Source organism: Nymphalis io, chromosome 16 (assembly GCF_905147045.1).
Source record: "Nymphalis io chromosome 16, ilAglIoxx1.1, whole genome shotgun sequence".
Taxonomy (NCBI): Eukaryota; Metazoa; Arthropoda; class Insecta; order Lepidoptera; family Nymphalidae; genus Nymphalis; species Nymphalis io.
Window position 1 is genome coordinate 563927 of NC_065903.1, and position 18253 is coordinate 582179.

Sequence of the window (18253 nt, forward strand, 5' to 3'; positions counted from 1 at the left end):
ATTGTGGGTTCGATTCCCACCCAGGACAGACATTTGTGTGTATGAACATGTATTTTTGTCCTGAGTCTGTATAGTATGTATTTACAAAAGAAAAATAGTATATCAGTTGTCTGGTTTCCATAGTACAGGTACTGCTTAATTTGTGATCAGATGGCCATGTGTGAATAATGTCCCAGGATATTATTATTATTATAATCATATATATAATTGTGTCGAAATTATAGAGATAACAATCTTCTCGATAATGCGTAAGATAAACATGTAAATAGGAGTATAGATATACATGTAGAGGAGATTATAGGAATATGTAGTTTAGTAGATAAATGAGTTCAATAAAACAATTTGTGAAAAGCAAAAACATATTTAATTAGTAATTAAATTGGTCCAGGGAAGGCTCCCTTCTTTCTCAATTCGTCCCAGTTCTCTATCCAAAAGTTGGGGCAAATGGTCTGAAAATATCTCTTGAATATTTGACAGTCATCAACTTCGCCCAACAATCGAGTGCACTTGTAAAAGTCGCAATAGTTGTCGTAACACGCCCTAAAATGTTTCACTTATTAGTTAAAAAGACAAAAAAATTGTATTGTCCTTATTTTAAAAGAACAAATAACTTACTCATACTTATGCAGATGTACCTAAGTATATTAATTAAGATAAACATGAATTAACCGCCGTGTTGTGCGTTTCCAGCTGAACAAATTAAATACATTTAGTTAACTAATTTAAAAACGCACGTCGTATTACCATAAATTAAAAAGTACTTTTTGCAATCAGATATGTAAGCACTCTACATAACACGTATGGTATCGGGAAACCAATGCTAAATAGATGGAATAAGAACGAGCTGATGATAATTGTTCGAATATGAATAAAATATATGTATTAACTTAGTTTGATTTTGAAACGGGTACCGGGGATCCATGCGTAATGTTCTAAATTCTTCGTCACACATTTTGTGATAAGTTAAAAGTAATTTTAATTAAAAATGATTTTATAAAAAATATGCGGTCGTAAAAAAACTTACACGAAAATAATTGTAAAATGACTATTAAAAATATGTCTACATGGCCAATATAAGGACAACTTAATGAGAATAAAACCTTTTTTTATATTTTGCGTAACTCATCATCACTACAAATATAAACTTGTCCACTGTATTATTTATTTGATTATAATCGTAAAAAAATGTAAGATTATACTCCTATTAGTTTCGTTTGTAGAATTCGTTTTTATCGACGATAGTACCTACCTGCCTCTATAACTTATAATATACTTATAATATATTAAAAGTATAACTACGGAAATTAAAAATAACTCTTAAGTTGAGCCTTCTTTTTGTTTTCTAAAACATGCCGTCGATCGTCATAATGCAGATGTTTAGGCTCGGTTCCAAGAAAATATTGATTTCTGTGTCAGAGCTTAGCTCTGCAGCTGAAGGTTGTATCTGTTTTATTGTTATTTCTAAGGTTTCTTATCTTTTTAAGTTAAGTTAAATTGAACCTACAAAAATAACCAACCTTTTTGTAGATTCTAGTTGTAAAACTGATTCGTTGATCTTGTACGATTGTAAAAATCAACTCGTAAATTGGTTGGTATTTAAATTCATAAAATTATGTAATTATGTATCACAATTGAATAATTTTTAATTGCTAAAACTACAATTGCCGAGATGGCCCAGTGGTAAGAACGCGTAAATCTTAACTAATGATCGTGGGATCAAACCCGGGCAAGCACCACTGAATTTTTATCTGCTTAATTTGTGTTTATAATTCATCTCGTGCTTGACGGTGAAGGAAAACATCGTGAGGAAACCTGTATGTGTTTAATTTTACTGAAATTCTGCCACATTTATATTCCACCAACCCGCATTGAAGCAGCGTGGTGAAATAACAATTAATCAATTGTTAATTGTCTTTACAATTAAAATATGGGTGTATTTTGCACTGCCTCTTTGGTAAAAATAAAATTTATGATTAAAATAAATTAAAATAATCTTGTTTATAGCTCATTTAGTCAGTAATTGTAAATATGGTGAAAAAAATCGCTACGAGCTAACAAATGGATGGACTACCAAAATAGTTTAACCAATCACCATGAAAATTGGCGCATATGTATTTATTAGTAGTTTTCGCCGGCGGTGGTGTGTCATTGGGCAGGTATTAGATATAACTACTGGTGGTAGGGCTTTATGCAAGCTCGTCTGGGTAGGTACCACCCATTCATCAGATATTCTACCGCAAAACAGCAGCACTCGTTATTGGTGTGTTCCGGTTTAAAGGGTGAGTGAGGCACAAGGCACATAACATCCTAGTTATGTGCCTTGTGAGTTGAAGTAAGCGATGGTTAACATTTCTTACAATGCCAATGTCTATGGGAGTTGGTAACCACTTACCATGAGGTGGCCCATATGCTCGTCCGCCTATCTATACTATAAATAAAAAATATAAATATATGACGCTTTATATATATATTTAAAGCGTCCTTCGATGGGGTTCAGGCTTGCTTCATACCAGTGGATTTAGGGTATCGAAACTCGGTTCAATTTTGAAAACCCGGGTTTTCGGGTCTAAGAGTAATTAAAACCCGGGTAGACCGGTTTTTTCGAGCATTTCGATCTTTTTATTGTATTTTTTTTAAATACACTAATCAGTGTTTATATATCGATTTCCTACAATGAGTACAAAATATAAAGGATAAGGAAGAATTTAAATAAATGAAACAGTACTTTACAAATTACAAAAACAGTTTTGATGTTTAAAAAAGTGATAACGATTTATTTTTTCTTCAGAATATTTTAAAACTTAGTAAGTAATCTAGTCTTTTTTAAATCACAGACTCGCAGAGATTAGTTTTAACATTAAATGAATTATTTTGGTAACATTCACTTATTGTATTTAAAAGCTAATAAAAATAATATCTTCAAAAGACATTTTTGTAGTATCACAAATAATTTTAACATTAATAAAACTCTTCTTTGCATTAACAATTAAGTAACGAATAGTTCTAGTCTTCTATTCTATTATTCTAATATAATTTAAATTGCAGTCGTTTGGTTAATAATCAGTTCTTTATCTAATTAACTAAAATACTAAGTAAAAAGTAGTTATGCATTTGACACATTATTTAAACAACATAGTTAAGACATACCCTCTGACCATCTGACCACATTAGAAAAAAAGAGATTATATAAAATAATAACTAATACCATTTTGGATATATCGTAACGTAACATAAAAATAACAGAAATCAGAACTGAATTATTAGAATTTCTTCTTACTTATGTAAAATGAACGTAAAAAATTAGGGCATCCTAAATTTTGTCACTCAAAGACAAACGCAATCTATTGCAGACAATTTCAGCCGAAGAAAATATACGCTCCGGCTCGACGCTAGTAGGTGGAATAGTTTTTAAATGTTCATATACCAGAGATAGGTAACGCCCTCCATCCGCCATTCTCGAAGAGTGCCATTTCTACCCTCACAGTAGTAAGCAAATCGTTTGATGGACAAGCTGATCCAACATTTCATCACCTGTAGACCGATAAAAAACAATTTTATCTTCATTTTGAATGTTGTCAAAATATTTACCCGGTTTAGTCAAGTACTGTAGTGTTGCTGCTTGAGTTAGTCTTCTTTTTGCGTATCGTTTGCTCAATGCAAATGCTATTTTGTTACTTAGTGGTGTCTTCATTTCATCCATTTTCTTCAATGCAAATTTTAGGGAAACATCAGCTGTAAGTAATGTTGCATCGCGTCGACATAGCGCTTCGACGACAGGTTTAATAACATCCAATATTTTATGGATCTCATCTATATTTCTCAAGTCATCATCAGTAAATGCAATGTCTGTTTTTAAATCAATTAAAGCTTTTGTAATAGATATTTTCAATTTCAGAAACCGACCTAACATGGCAGAAATGCTACTCCAGCGCGTTTTCCCATCTAACAGCAGGGAGTACTCCTGTCCAAAATCAGCTCTGACATGTTTTTGAAGGATGTCATCGTTTTTTGTCGGAGAATTCTTGAAGATTTTTACCACTTTCCGTACTTTTGATAGCAGATCGTTCTATCTAAAAGACTGTGAGCTGAAAGACTCCATAAACGAGGATTCATTATTAAATTCAACACCATCTTCGTCATTATCTGTAGAATTCGTGTCGTCATTAAATTCTACAGTTTGCTGTCTTTGAGCCAATACCGATAAAGGCAAATCTTCATCCTCGTCAAGTTCGGTAAGCTGAGCGACGTTTTCCTCGAAGCCGGCATTGCGTTTGTACATAACGTCCACAATTGCCAGCTGAACGGTATGAGCGATGCATAGCTGATGGAATGACTTAAGGGACTTCCCTAATGCAACCATTAGGCTGCAACCGTCTGTAGTTTAAGCGACGATGTCATTTGTTAGAGATACCCCAAATTCGTCCAACTTGGCCTCATTCAATTGTACGCATGAGTCTGCATTCATTGAACCCGTGAATGCGTATGAGACCTAGATTTCGAAAACTGCTATCCCTTGCAAAATTTGGTGAATGTAAAGTGAGCCCTTCTATTTTTATTGGATGTCCATTCATCGAATGATATCGAAAACTTCTTTTCATCTGACAGTATAATTTTTATCTCGTTGATTATTTCTAGCTTCCTTTTATCAGTCTTTGAGAATTATGTTGCGAACCTCCCCTCTTCACTGCTCCACACTTCACCCCATTCATGTCCTGAGATGGACGCGCGCGTTCCATTTAACTTGCATGGCTTGTTTTGTTGGTAGGAACGTAGCAACGAAGCTACTTTTTAAGTAATAAATAATAATTTGTCAAAGCGTGTTTTTATTCCATTTACTTATTATTGCATTCGAAGTGGCTTAAACTTAATAAATAACAAAAACAAAAGTTTAAAAAAAAAACCCGAGTTTTAAAAATCAAACCCGGGTTTTTTTGTAATCCTCAGAACCGGGAAAACCCGGGCTCGATGCCCTAAGTGGATTGGATTAGCCTTGCCAGCATAACAGACAGAGTTACTTCCGTATTTATATGTTAAAATAGATTTTATGGAAAAGGTTTTTATATTCTCCACTCTGTTGTAACTCGCCAGGCGCTGCAGCACAAATACTTTTATACCGTTCAAATATACGTATCACGATCAATTGCCATTTAATATTATAACAATAAAATTGTCGTTTCTTAATTTTTCCTATCCTTTATTGCTTATTAAACGTTTTATGATAAAGATAATCAATAATTTAGGTTAATAAAAAAACACTGAAACAAGAAATAATGATATATATTTCTAGATGATTTTTTTTACTGACAATCAGGACCTTAAATAAAAAAATCGATATATTTTTAATATTTGCGTTCTTATACATTTAAAAATTCATGATGTCTTGAACGATTTTAGTCACGGCAGCCATTTTGAACGGAGACTAGCCAGGAGATATTGTAGCGCATAACTGTTTATAATCACAGATGCCATTTAAAAACTAATCATATACTAATGAAACCATTTAAAATTTAAACATTTTTTCATTTTACAAAAATTAAGAAGCAAATACAGATACAAAAATATGAAATTAATTTCAACCTATCTAATATAAAAAAATATACATTTTTCGAGCAAAAATCCGATATACGTAAATGTAATATACATTCTTATGTCTTAAACGATAAAATTTACAAAATGAAATCATTTGAGAACGCTACATAATGATAATAATAAAATTATCTTTATTTACAATTTAATAAAAAATAAAGAAGTATTTTATAAAGCTAGGATTATTTAAATCAGATAAGTTTAGCTATGGTTAACAATTATTGATATATAAATAAAATTCAATTGTAATTCAACTATAGTTGCTGCCAATATAAAAGATGAAAAAAGGATTTTGACTTTAATTTATTACAGTGTTGCTAGTCATATGAATAATAATAATAATAGTACCGCATGGATTGTTTGATGAATGATATAGTAATTAATTATGTTTTTCTCTTACATTAATTAACGCTATTTGTTAACACCCGAATAGTCAATTAACCAGTGCACAAAATACAAATTAATTTACGATAGATATCTTATCTTGCGTTATACTTAATAACAAAATATATACAAATAAAAAAAATATTTCCACCATTTATTATTTTATACATTTAATGTTTTTTTTCAGTTAGATAACAATATAAAGTAGCTTTTATGTTTTCCTATGTTTTTGTTACATTTTTTTTTAAATTATCAAGTATTATAAATTAATAAAACTAAAACTTTAAAGTAAAAATAATATAATGTAATTTCACTTGAAATACAATTACTTTTGTCATTAAAATTCATCGGTACACCATTCATATTACAAATATCCTTGATATATTAATTTTCAATTTTATTTGTACCAATAAATTTTGGGAAAAAAATGGCGTAAACATGTAATCAAAACTTGTGAAAAGTGAAGTTGAAGTGAATTTGTGTGGATAAGTTTAGTAGTATAATATAAATACTATAGAATTGTTTGTAGTACAAAATATAAGAGAAATATAATTGTCAAATCGGTAGGAATACGCATAGTGTATATCAAAGATTTGTTTCCTTTTTTCATCCTTCATTTGGAATAGATTACATATAAATAGGGCTAATGGTCACTGTTAGAGTTTTTGGAAATGCTGAGTGTCGCGTACTGCTGCTGCCGGAGCAAGATGCCCAGGCACTGCAGCAAGCACTGCATGCTGGCTGCCGAAGTCGCCTTTAAATATACCCTTTTATTATTCACTTTTCATTGACTTCACATTTATAACAAAAAAATACTATAAATATATGATCAAATAATAGTACGAGTGCTTTCTGAAATATTACACAAAATTCTTACGCTTTTAATTTAATTGAAAACAAATATATAACATTAATGTTCTTATTAGCATTTTCCCGCCATTCCCCGCCATAAGAGTTTTTCGTTAAAATTTTACAAAATATTTCAGAAAGCATTAAAAAAATACATGAATTTAATTAAATAAGCAATTTAATCGATGTAGTTTTATCTTCGTAAGGTAGTGGGAGCGGCATGGACGACAAGTATATTATTATTATATAATATATTAAATGCGCTAATAACTTAATTTTGTCGATCGTCAAAGTCCGCCCCGGGCGGCTGGCACCCCACCGCTGTCAACGACTCGCCAAAGACATACATACGTGGAATTCACGACACACAAAACGGAGCATATTATTATATCAATGTTGCCACAGATATTATTTAACTTTGTTAAATATGTGGTAAAGATAATTATATGATTTGTACAATATGATTAAAGTGCAACAGTGATTTGTGTTTTCATAATTACTACACACTGAATTAAATGGATTTAAACAGCGTGTAGCACATAATATATATGTGTGTAAATCTATATGCATACCTTTAGAAGAAGTAAATCTGGATCCGTATGAGGAAAGGGAGAATCGGCAGACTCTATACATCTAGCCAATGCTGCATCGCTATAAAAATATTATTTAGTTTTATTACAGGAGGAACACTTAACTTAGCCGCACATTTTGTACAAAATGGAAAAATTACCCTCACAGTAATTATTATTATCTTTAAATAAAAAAACTAGAAGCGCAATGGTTTACGCTTTATCTGGCAATGTAAAGGCCGCAAGTTCGATTCCGAATATAATATTACAGTCCTCGAGTTGTGCATTGTAACATCTCCTGCACAGTTGGCTAGTCTCTCTTGAGATTGAGAAATTAGAAGTGGTGAATTAATGTACCATTTTATTAACCTTAGTTCAGTAGCTTGTAACTGTTGCCGAGCTGACGCCATTGCGTCGTGAACAGCGAGCTGCTCTCGAGGTTGCAAAGGTGGATTTGCTCCCATTGCCTGAAAATATTATAAACCAATATGGTTTAAATTTTGAACTATCTATTGGCGCACCTTGAGCGTAATACCGACTTATATGCACAACACAGCAATGCTCAAGAATGACACTCTCTCATACCGTCATGCCCCTCTCCGCCGCCCCTATATACTACAACATACTTTGTTGCTGTATTATTATAATATCATTGTATTTACATGTACAAGCGATATAACAAAAATCAAAATCATACAATCAAATAACATCTTAGATCCTGTGGTTGGTAATGCTTTTATGGTAAAAACTTACCATCTGATGACTTATTTGTCCAACAGCAAATTAAAAAGTACAAGCCAGGACATATTTTAAGTAACAAACTGCCATGATTTATCGTAAACGGGCGCTAGAATTGTTGAGAGATGCAAATAAATAATAAATAAATAAATAAATAATAAATAATGTTATCTTAATTTTATTTTATTTTGTATTAATTAGTATATTTTTAGTAATTTTTTTGTAACGTAAACTTTGCATGAATTTAATGAATTATTTAATTTTAATTTGTACCTATATCAATTTCAAACTATTTGTGTTATTAATTTTAATTTTATTAAGTGCATGTTTATTTTTTTATGATCTTTAATTTGTACCAATTTGGACTTTTTTTTTTTTTTTTTTTAATCTTTCTACTCATGTTGCTATAATTATGTGTTAATGTATTTTTAAAACAAATATTGTAATTGTTGTGGCTACTTTAAAAAGCTTCACATGTTAGCTATTTTCACTAAATTGTTTTACATTTGTCATTAAAACATGTAGTAGCTACTAGTGGTCCTTAAAATAAATAAATAAATAAATAAATAAATAAAATAAATAAACAAATATTACTATTATAAATACCTTAGTATGTATCTCTGCTATGGCTCTCAGTCCATTGACCCATTCTTGTCTGGCACGGGCATCTGTAGCTCTCAGTTTTAACATATCACCAGATGCACAGTTTATAGTAAATGTTTTAGAGTCTTCATCACTTGGACATATTACTGCAGCGGCTAGGTGAGCCTGAGAATTTTTATATCCTTTCATAAAAAAATTAATACTGCATGAATAAAACATCTATATAATGTATATAATAAAGCAACAGTGCCCACTCTCACAATCCACATCATATTTATTATGCCTCCATAATCATGTTTTTACAAACAATATTTTTTCGTATTTATAATTTTCATCTAATTAAGCGGACCCTGGCATTACTAGGCCGGGAAAACTCTAGGCAGAAGAGGAGAGTGTAATATTCATCTAATAATTTAGTTGTTGTGTTAATCCAATTTCATAAACTGACTGTGTGTTGATCTTAGTGAGAATCTTAAAAATGATCTTTATAATTACATTAAAAATCTTCTCCTCAAAAAGAGGAGAGGAGGCCTTTAGCCCAGCAGTGGGACATTCACAGGCTGTTACGGAATTACATTAAGGGCAATGCTACAAGGCAAGACTACTTTATTCTATTAGTTCAATGTATACATATGAATTGGTATTTTGATTATGCTCAAATGAGATAGTGCCATTTACAAGTGATGAGCATCCCAGTTTTTCATATCCTTATTATGCTGGAGTACATTTTCTCAAACTATATATATATACACAAATGTGTATAGTAGTAGTTTACTACTCAATAAATAAGAATAATCTTAGTTAGGTGTCAAAAAGACTCATACACTGTATTGAGTCCCAGTGGGGAGTATTAAAAAGATTCTTCTACAAAGAGACTTACAATCATACAGAAAATATATAATATAGGTTAGGTTACTTTTGGCCAGAACCGAATTGGCCAATATTCACTAATCTAAGGCAGAGTAGGTATTAATATCAATTAATAAGGGAAGGGGGGTTAGCCCCCCTTACCCTTTAATTTGACACTATTTCAGTCTAAAAATTATCCGTAACCGTAATCCGTAACAGCCTGTGAATGTCCCACTGCTGGGCTAAAGGCCTCCTCTCCTCTTTTTGAGGAGAAGGTTTGGAGCTTATTCCACCACGCTGCTCCAATGCGGGTTGGTAGAAAAAAAAAAAATTAATATTTCCTAAAAATTATAGGAAATAATAATTCGGAGGTGACTAAATTTCAAAACTTTAATCATGAATATCTCGGTAACCATGGGTTTCTGCAGGGGGGGTAGTTGCACAGGGGGGTTGTATACCTCCCCCCGTAACCCTCCACAACATTTCCCACACAAAATCGGGATGCGATTTCTAAAGCCAACCCAAAATAAATGGTTTCGCTATTCTAAATGAAATCTTACAGGTATAGTTATCGGTTGAAAAATAAAAACTATAACATACATAATATGATACATCTTGATTTTTGAAATAAAATATCTACATATTCCATTGACGATATTAAAATTTTTATATTGAATTGTATAAGTTTATCATCTATAATAAGGTATTGTAATATTTCTCTAAACTAATCACTACATCAATATATTGTGTGTTACCTCTCCTCTTGCCGGCTGACCCGGTTGAACGGTGTCTCCGGGGCCATCAAATAAATAGTACGACAACACCCCAGTTTCTGGATCCACTGCAAACCATCTCTGCTGCCATCCTTTTACAACATTTGTGTATTTGTATAGCTGACCAGAGAGTGGACGATTTGACCCTAAGCTTGTTGTTTTAATCATGATTTGTGTAATGTTATTTTATTTTTCTGAGTAGTGTCATTATTTTATATTTACATAGAATAAATAAATTGCTGAGTATTGAATTATTGACAAAATGACAAATCGACAAGTTGGACAACATGATACTTTGATAAACCTACCTATCAATAGCCCAGAAATATTTTAATTTCTATACAATGACCATTAATAATATCGAAAACTACATGACTATGATAATAAAATTGAATGTATATTTTTGTAGCAAATTATGTGTTACGTTTGTCAATTACAATATGGAAAAAAATATCAAAGATATAATATAAATATGTGATTGTATAGAAAAGTAAAGAAATGACTACATTTTTATCATATTAAACAGCCTCGTAATAATTGTAATTGTAATTTTAGTTTTTAAACGTAATCCTTGTTTTTTCTTCTTCTAGGCTTTGAAACTTGACTTTTAACGCTTTTCATAGTTTGACAATTAGTTGTCAAATTCGAAAATATAGAGTTATTTTTGTCACACTTTGTTATTGTTGACACTTGATGTTAACAAGTTTAAATTGCTAGATATTTAAACTTATAAGTATAACTCAAAAATATAAGTCATAAAATGACTATAAAGTTAGTAAGAGTTGATGCCTCTAATTGCACAAAAATTCAATTAGGGCATGGTGAACACATTATTGGAAGAGGAAAACTTCTAGATGTGAGTCATATTGTATTTAATTTCTGATGTAAATTTATAAGTAATATAAGTTTTGCACATCTCGACTATCAGCAATGTAAACAATATTATCACATCTAATATCTAAAAGTATTTATTTATTAAATACTTCTGGACATTTATTGTCATGATTATTTTATGTATTGCAAAATTGGAGTAATCAGAAATCAATCTGTGTGTTACAGTGCAATGATAAACGTATATCGCGTGAACATGGAGAATTGTTAATAGACGATTCTACAGTTACTATAAAAGCGGTAAGAATATAGCTAAATATATTTTAGGCAATTATTATTTATTGAACGAATTACAAAACTTTGGTATTATATATGTTATAAGACATAATAAACATTCGCTTTTTTTTAGTTGCACCTAAATCCTTGCTTTTTTAAACTAAAGGATTCAAAAGGAACAGAAATTTTACAACTAGGATCATCTAAAATACTAAATAATGGAGATCGATTTGGTCTCTTGCCTGATGATTTTTGGTATGAAATCATCTATTGCCCAGAGGGTGAGGATTTTGGTAGAAGTGATTCAGAAAAAAATACAGAAGAATATTCCCTAGCAGATGCTGTCCCTAGCGACAGCCATACATTAAATTCAAATAAAATTAAGGTTGATGGGTTGCATGCATCTAACATTAATAATGATGACACTTATAACAACAGTAGCAGACCAGAATCACCTTCCTTGTTAAGTAAGTACTTGCTTAAATTGAAGTATATAAGTTGTGGATAGAGTTGGCTCTCTTGATAAAATGTGAGGATTTTAATTAACTTTGGTAATAAGGTTGGTGATAGCTTAATTCTGGGCTTAGGTCAATTTTTTTTGTGCAAGTTCATCTGGGTATGTACCACCCACTCATTAGATATTTTATTGCAAAATAGCAGTACTTGGTATTGTTGTGTTGCGGCTTGAAGGGTGAATGAGCCAGGTGGCCCATATGCTCGTCCGCCTACCTATAGTATAAAAAAAAATTGCCAAAAGAAACTAGCAGTAATAAATATAAACCTTAAGAATTATTGATATGTGAATTGAGCTTTTAATTACACTGCCTCACTCACTTTTCGACCCAGAAGCAATAATAATAAATATACAGAATAATTACTAATAGCTTTCATAGAATCATAAATGAGAGCAACCTAATATATTTTGGCAAATAATAAGAATTTTTTCATTTAAGGTATGCATAATGATGATACTATACAAGTAAATCAAAATAAGCCAGTATCAAATAATAATAAGCCAGTCCAACCTAAAGACACTGAGCCTAACTCGTCAAATTCACTCCAAAATCATTCTGATGAAGAAAAAACGGAAAATGGTGATGAGTCAAGTGAAAAAAGTCCATCAATCAAACGATCACACAGTCCAGACAGTTATGATGTGAAAAAATTTAAAACAGTGAATGTTGTAGTGAAAGTAGAACCTGATGATGTGAGACCAGGACCAAGTGATACAGCGGTAATAATGGTTTTGACAATTTTCTTCATCAGAATTAGCAGTTTCAAGGCAGCTTTGCTTACATCTTGTTAATTAACTACATGTTAAAACAAATCAAAATACTTTATTCAAAATAGAACCATTACATGTACTTTTTGCTCATCAAATTAGAACTGCCACTGGTTTGGAAAGAAATACCCTGACCTGAGAAGAACAGGCAAAATAAATACAGCTGGTTTTTTTTTCATTATATCTTGTAATTAGGCCAGAATTTAATTCCCAAGGTGTGCTATCATCCATAATCCCTTTTAACTATATTTTTTTGTGCAAAAGCATTTCTCTCCTACTTTTTTAAATTTAGCAAAAGATTTAGTTTTTATTTAAGAAAGGTACTATATTTTTTATAGATTGTTTGTTGTTGGTAAATATATGTCATACTATAAATAGTTGATAAATGGCCTGGTACATAAATTGTTTTTTTAATAGTCACTTGCTTAAAATTGTCGAGGCTAACTATAATTAAAAATGCCTGTGCTAATTGGCAAACACAAGAAATTACAAAAATACACCTTGATTGATTATAACTTTAAACATTTAATTATTGTTATCTTTGATAGTAATCTAATACTATATCTACATAGCCTCTATTATAAACGATGATAACAAATAATAAATTGCATACCAGTATCAAAATATTCCTGCTGCTTGAACACTAGGGCATTTCCGCTCTTTGACCATGAAAGATTTGTTATAATTTCTTAATTCTAATGATTTTTCTTCTTGTAGGCTGGTGGTAATGTAAACGATGATGCTGCTTCAAGAGATAAGCCAAATAGACAGAGAGAAAGATGTATATATGGTGTTAATTGTTACAGGTGTGTAATTTTCATAATTTAAAAGGTAAAAGGTTACAAAAGACCGATTCTGTAATTCATTTTCATATTCGAACTCACTTCGCAACTCATCTAAATAGAACGATTGGTATTCTGTAACAGTACGTCATTTCACGTGAAGTGATAAATGTGATGCGAGACGATAGTGCAACCACCCGTGATACCGGTTTTTAAATTAAATTTTCGATTGTATATTAAAAAAACTACATTTTGTGTGTGTCACAAGATCTTATTTTACTGTCGTTTGTCTGAATATGAGAGTGTTTCTGCACAAAATTTTGTTTACAAAAAAAGAGTGTTATCAACGTGTCAATCTCTACACATAAAGTCAATTATTGTTGGTTGAAAATTTGAATTTGATACCATTCAGATTCATATTTTTTTTTGTAAAGATACTAGCTATAAACTTTATAAAGAATCCCTGAACATGTAGTAAGTACCTATTTTATATACTTCTTTGTTATTTGCCTGGTAATATATAATATTTACTTACAATAATAAGTTTTTTAATTTTTTTCTGTAATGTTATTTCAGTCCAATCGAACGTGTTTCCCACCCATCATCGACCCAAGTAGAGGCTTTAGTAACTTTTTTAGAGGAGAGACCTAGCCTGGCAAAAGGATTTCTGAGAAACCCTAACGCTAGAGCTAGAGCTTTGAAAGAATGGGACAAAATTACCACCCTCTTAAATAATACCATTGGGGGCTCAATAAAATCTAGTAAAAAATGGATAAAGGTATTGAGTATTTATAAGACGAAAATAATATTTTTTAAATAATAACAAATGTAGAATAAGCTGTTACTTTTTTTTCTTGCTTAGTACTGGTCTGATAAAAAAAGCGCCGTAAAAAGAAAAGCTGTTGCACGTAATGCTGCCAGACTTAGGACTGGTGGTGCAGCTGAAGATATTCCTGAGTTATCAGAAATTGAAGAAAGGATATTGGCACTAATGAGTGCTCCTGGATTTGCAAATGGCGATGAACACCTGCCGTTGCAAGTTTTTGATGTTAGTATGCTTCCGTTTCATATTTTCCTTGAAATATATAAGTAGGTAGGTATTTTCATCAATCATTATAATTTCGCAGGAGCCAATACAATTATTTTCAGCCAGTCACCATTCGGAGAAAATAGTTGACCAGCCTGGCTCAAGTGCTCCTTACATTAATGTGAATGCTCTTCCTTTGGTAAGCAATACACTAATTTATCTATATTGAGTATAAATTGGATTGTCCACCTACATCTACATTTAGTATAAATAAAATCTTTGATATTTGTATAGAATCTCGTTTTTAATTAATTTATTGTTCTTTAAAAATATGTAGTAATCAATTAGATTTTTTTCATAATAATGTCTATTTTAAGTATTAATGTCAGCACAAAACTATAATCCAAGACTGTTTTTAGGACAATATGAATGTTGGCACATATGTAAATCCAAACATCACTGTAAACCAGTATCCACGGCAAAGAGAGGTAAGATTATAAATTATGATTTGATAAAGTGCGTTTTGACAAAGAGTACACTTCAATAATGTATAATTATTTTGATTTTACCTTTAATTTTTTTAGCTAACTCCCGAACATCCAAGGCAAGCAGGAGATGCAACAACAGTGAGAGACGGTGACAATACCAGTGCAACTCTGAGTAATTGCTTTATATTATTTTGGTTGAAAAAAATCCGAGATGGCCCAGTGGTTAGAACGCGTGAATCTTAACCGATGATCGTGGGTTCGAATCCGAGCAAGCACTGAATTTTCATGTGCTCGTGCTTGACGGTGAAGGAAAACATCGTGAGGAAACAATGCAGGTGTCAAATTTCACTGAAATTCTGCCACATTTGTATTCCATCAATCCGCATTGGAGCAGCGTGGTGGAATAAAGTCTAAACCTTCTCCGCAAAAAAAGGAGACCTTAGCCCAGCAGTGGGACATTCATAGGCTGTTACTGTTACTGATTTTGGTTGACTTATGTGCACTGGTTACACAATGTGTTATTGTAGCACAGATAACAAATTTGTGTTTGATTATATGATATTGATTTTTATAATTTAAAACACACCAATACTCCCACACAGTAAACCAGCGATGTGTTCTACATAACGTTTTATAAATTGGTTTCGTTAATATACACAATACAATAGTTAGTTCTTTTTTTTAAGCTTCCAGGCGCCGCACATTTCGTTCAATCAGGAGATCACCACCATCGCAACGACACTCTCAGTTTAACAGCATGGCCGATAAATTTTTGAAATTGGAAGACCAGCGGATAGCACACGAAGGAAGAGTTGTCAAGGTGATGGAAGAGATGGCTCGAACTCACAATGTGCTGGCAGAGGGTGTCAAGGCTCAAGCAGAAGCACATATAGCTCTCGGAGAGGGGTTGAAAGCTCTGGGAGAAGGATTAAAGGCTCTGGCAGAATCAATTAAAAATAATTAAATTTATGCTTTGTTTATTTTGTTTACTATATAAAAATAGACTAGCAATTCGGTTACATTCTTAACCGTCCATAAAGATTGGAGAACCTAAATCCGTACGCGGTGAGATGAATTAATAAGTATTGGCCCTTGTGCATGTGGTCACACCGTGGGGAGATATCATTTTGTTTTGTTTCTACTATGACACAAATAACTTATTAATTGTCATCAAGTCTTTAGTATAAAGATACTTAGTATATTAATTATGACAGGCATATCTTGCATAGAACCTCCTACTCCTAACCTACTCACGCGTAGCCTTGTGACTATTAAGTAGTTTACTAATCAAAGATATTAAGATGAAAGCATAAACAATTTAATACTTTTTACTAATTTGACATATTCCTAACATTCACCCCTCCATATCTTGTATCAACATGAAATATATTCAAATCGACATCAACATTACTATTTATATAAAATAGGGTAGGCAGATTGGCAAACGGGCAAACTGTTTGGTCACAACTGCCCATAGACATTGGCTATAAGAAATATTAACAATCCTTTACATCGTTAATGGAACTGGGCGGTATGTCCCTTGTCCCTATAGTTACACTGCCTCACACACCCTTCAAAACGGAACACAACTATACTAGGTATTTGCTTTTTGACAGTAGAATATGTGATGTGTGGGTGGTACCTACCCAGACGGGCTCACAAAGCCTTCCCACCAATTGATTAATATTAAATCGGTAAATAAATTGAGTTGGTCACACATATACAATTACCAATATAACATTTTTTGCGTGAAATCCTTTTCGTCTGAAATATCTCATCATTGTTGCGGTCTTAATATTATAACGAATGTACCGTCTATGCACCTAAAATCCTGAAATGCCTCGCGGGAGATTTTGAGGGAACTATTCGCATCTGAAAGTATCGGTCGTATCACTTACACTCGTGTAATTTCATTCGTTTTACAGAATACCAAAAAGTTTTCATTGAAAATTCAGAAGTGAGATCGAAAGTGAGTTTTGCCGAATGGCCCAGCAGGGGAGTAATTTTCATATTTTAAAATATAAATAGCTTGTTTGCTTAGATTTATAAGTAAACGTCATCTTCATCGTAAATAAAATGATCTGCAATATATATGTATTAAAAATGATTATCCTAGTCGACGGTGGTGCTCATGGCGTTAATCCTCGTTCGCAGACGGAACCCGCAGCACCTGGCGCAGTTCAGTCACCCGCGCGACGCGGACTGGGGCGCGGGCGAGCGCGGCGAGTGTCCGTACGGCGCCGCCTGCCGCAAGGCAGACGCGCGCCACTGGCGCTGCCACGACCACCCGCCCGGCACGCTGCCGCCGCCCCGCGCAGGTACGAGCACGACTGGGGGCCTCCCACCCCAACAGGCACGAGGGACATCATATCTTAGTTCCCTAGGTGTTTAATATTTCTTACAATGCCGACGTCTATGGGCGACGGTGATCCGCATAACCACGTGATCCATTTACTACGTCAGTCTGCCTACGTAATACAATAATTCAAAAACTCCCTGCGACATAAAACAAGACTGACCAGCCGTGGGAAATGTGTTTTCTTATACATTTCTTTTTTAGGTGTGCAAGTCGTCGAACGACGCGGCAACGTATTCATCATAAATGCACAGACAGTAAATTTTTACGATGATCATTTTGAAGTAGAGGACACCGATGGTGATAGCGTCGATTACGATTACGAATTCTAAACACAGAATATATATCTAAGTTGCACTTGTAATATATATTAACGATTATGTTCCTGAAAAATAAATATGTCGTTATATAAATGGTTTTTTATTATTCACGGGAAGAAATTGTCTAACAGGTCAAAAGAAAAGACAAAAGCAAAATAATCCCGATGTGTTGCCAGTTCAAAATATTGTGACGGGAAAGAGGATTCGTAGAACAATTCAGAGGGAAAATTGGAGTGATGGCGACTCAGATACTGAACCTGATCCATTCGGTACGGACGAATCAGACGAGTGGGAGCCTGACAATCTTGATTATTCAGAAGATATTTAAAGTTAATTCAATAAAATTGTATTTTTTTTATTGTTTTTATTTTCTTTATTAATCATTACTTTTATTCAGGTAACAATAATGGACTTATGTTCGTTATAAATTGCAAAATAACAATTAATTAATGAAATATTACAAATATAAGGTTGCTAAGCTGAACAACAATAGCGAATTATATTGTACGCTTATACTGTAGGTATTGGAGCATTATAAGA

The 18253-nt window shown here is 32.6% G+C and overlaps 3 protein-coding genes across 5 annotated transcripts; 1 reads left to right on the top strand and 2 right to left on the bottom strand.

Annotated features, from left to right (window-relative positions):
* Window positions 1-72: 72 nt before the first annotated feature.
* Window positions 73-1136, bottom strand: LOC126774278 (cytochrome c oxidase subunit 6B1-like). Its single transcript, XM_050495715.1, has 2 exons — window positions 888-1136; window positions 73-540 (listed from the first exon to the last, which is right to left on the bottom strand). The coding sequence occupies exons 1-2, from the start codon at window positions 950-952 to the stop codon at window positions 375-377; spliced, it is 231 nt and encodes a 76-aa protein (XP_050351672.1). The 5' UTR covers window positions 953-1136; the 3' UTR covers window positions 73-374.
* A 4125-nt stretch (window positions 1137-5261) lies between these two features.
* LOC126774142 (oxysterol-binding protein-related protein 11) lies at window positions 5262-10637 on the bottom strand. The gene is made up of 5 exons (XM_050495489.1): window positions 10334-10637; window positions 8733-8894; window positions 7758-7855; window positions 7392-7470; window positions 5262-6724 (listed from the first exon to the last, which is right to left on the bottom strand). Exons 1-5 carry the CDS (start codon window positions 10517-10519, stop codon window positions 6614-6616), a joined length of 636 nt encoding a protein of 211 aa, XP_050351446.1. The 5' UTR covers window positions 10520-10637; the 3' UTR covers window positions 5262-6613.
* Window positions 10638-11018: 381 nt separating this feature from the next.
* On the top strand, window positions 11019-18076 carry LOC126774512 (aprataxin and PNK-like factor). 3 transcript variants are annotated; one of them, XM_050496074.1, is made up of 11 exons: window positions 11019-11207; window positions 11411-11482; window positions 11592-11925; window positions 12412-12692; window positions 13458-13546; window positions 14099-14300; window positions 14385-14570; window positions 14650-14748; window positions 14969-15037; window positions 15134-15209; window positions 15724-16077. In XM_050496074.1, exons 1-11 carry the CDS (start codon window positions 11112-11114, stop codon window positions 15999-16001), a joined length of 1782 nt encoding a protein of 593 aa, XP_050352031.1. In that variant the 5' UTR covers window positions 11019-11111; the 3' UTR covers window positions 16002-16077. The 3 variants fall into 3 exon arrangements, with proteins under 3 accessions (XP_050352031.1, XP_050352032.1, XP_050352033.1); XM_050496075.1 differs by lacking the exons at window positions 14099-14300; window positions 14385-14570; window positions 14650-14748; ... (1 more) ...; window positions 15134-15209; window positions 15724-16077 and adding exons at window positions 17192-17355; window positions 17845-18076; XM_050496076.1 differs by lacking the exons at window positions 14099-14300; window positions 14385-14570; window positions 14650-14748; ... (1 more) ...; window positions 15134-15209; window positions 15724-16077 and adding exons at window positions 17192-17355; window positions 17598-17834.
* Window positions 18077-18253: the final 177 nt, after the last annotated feature.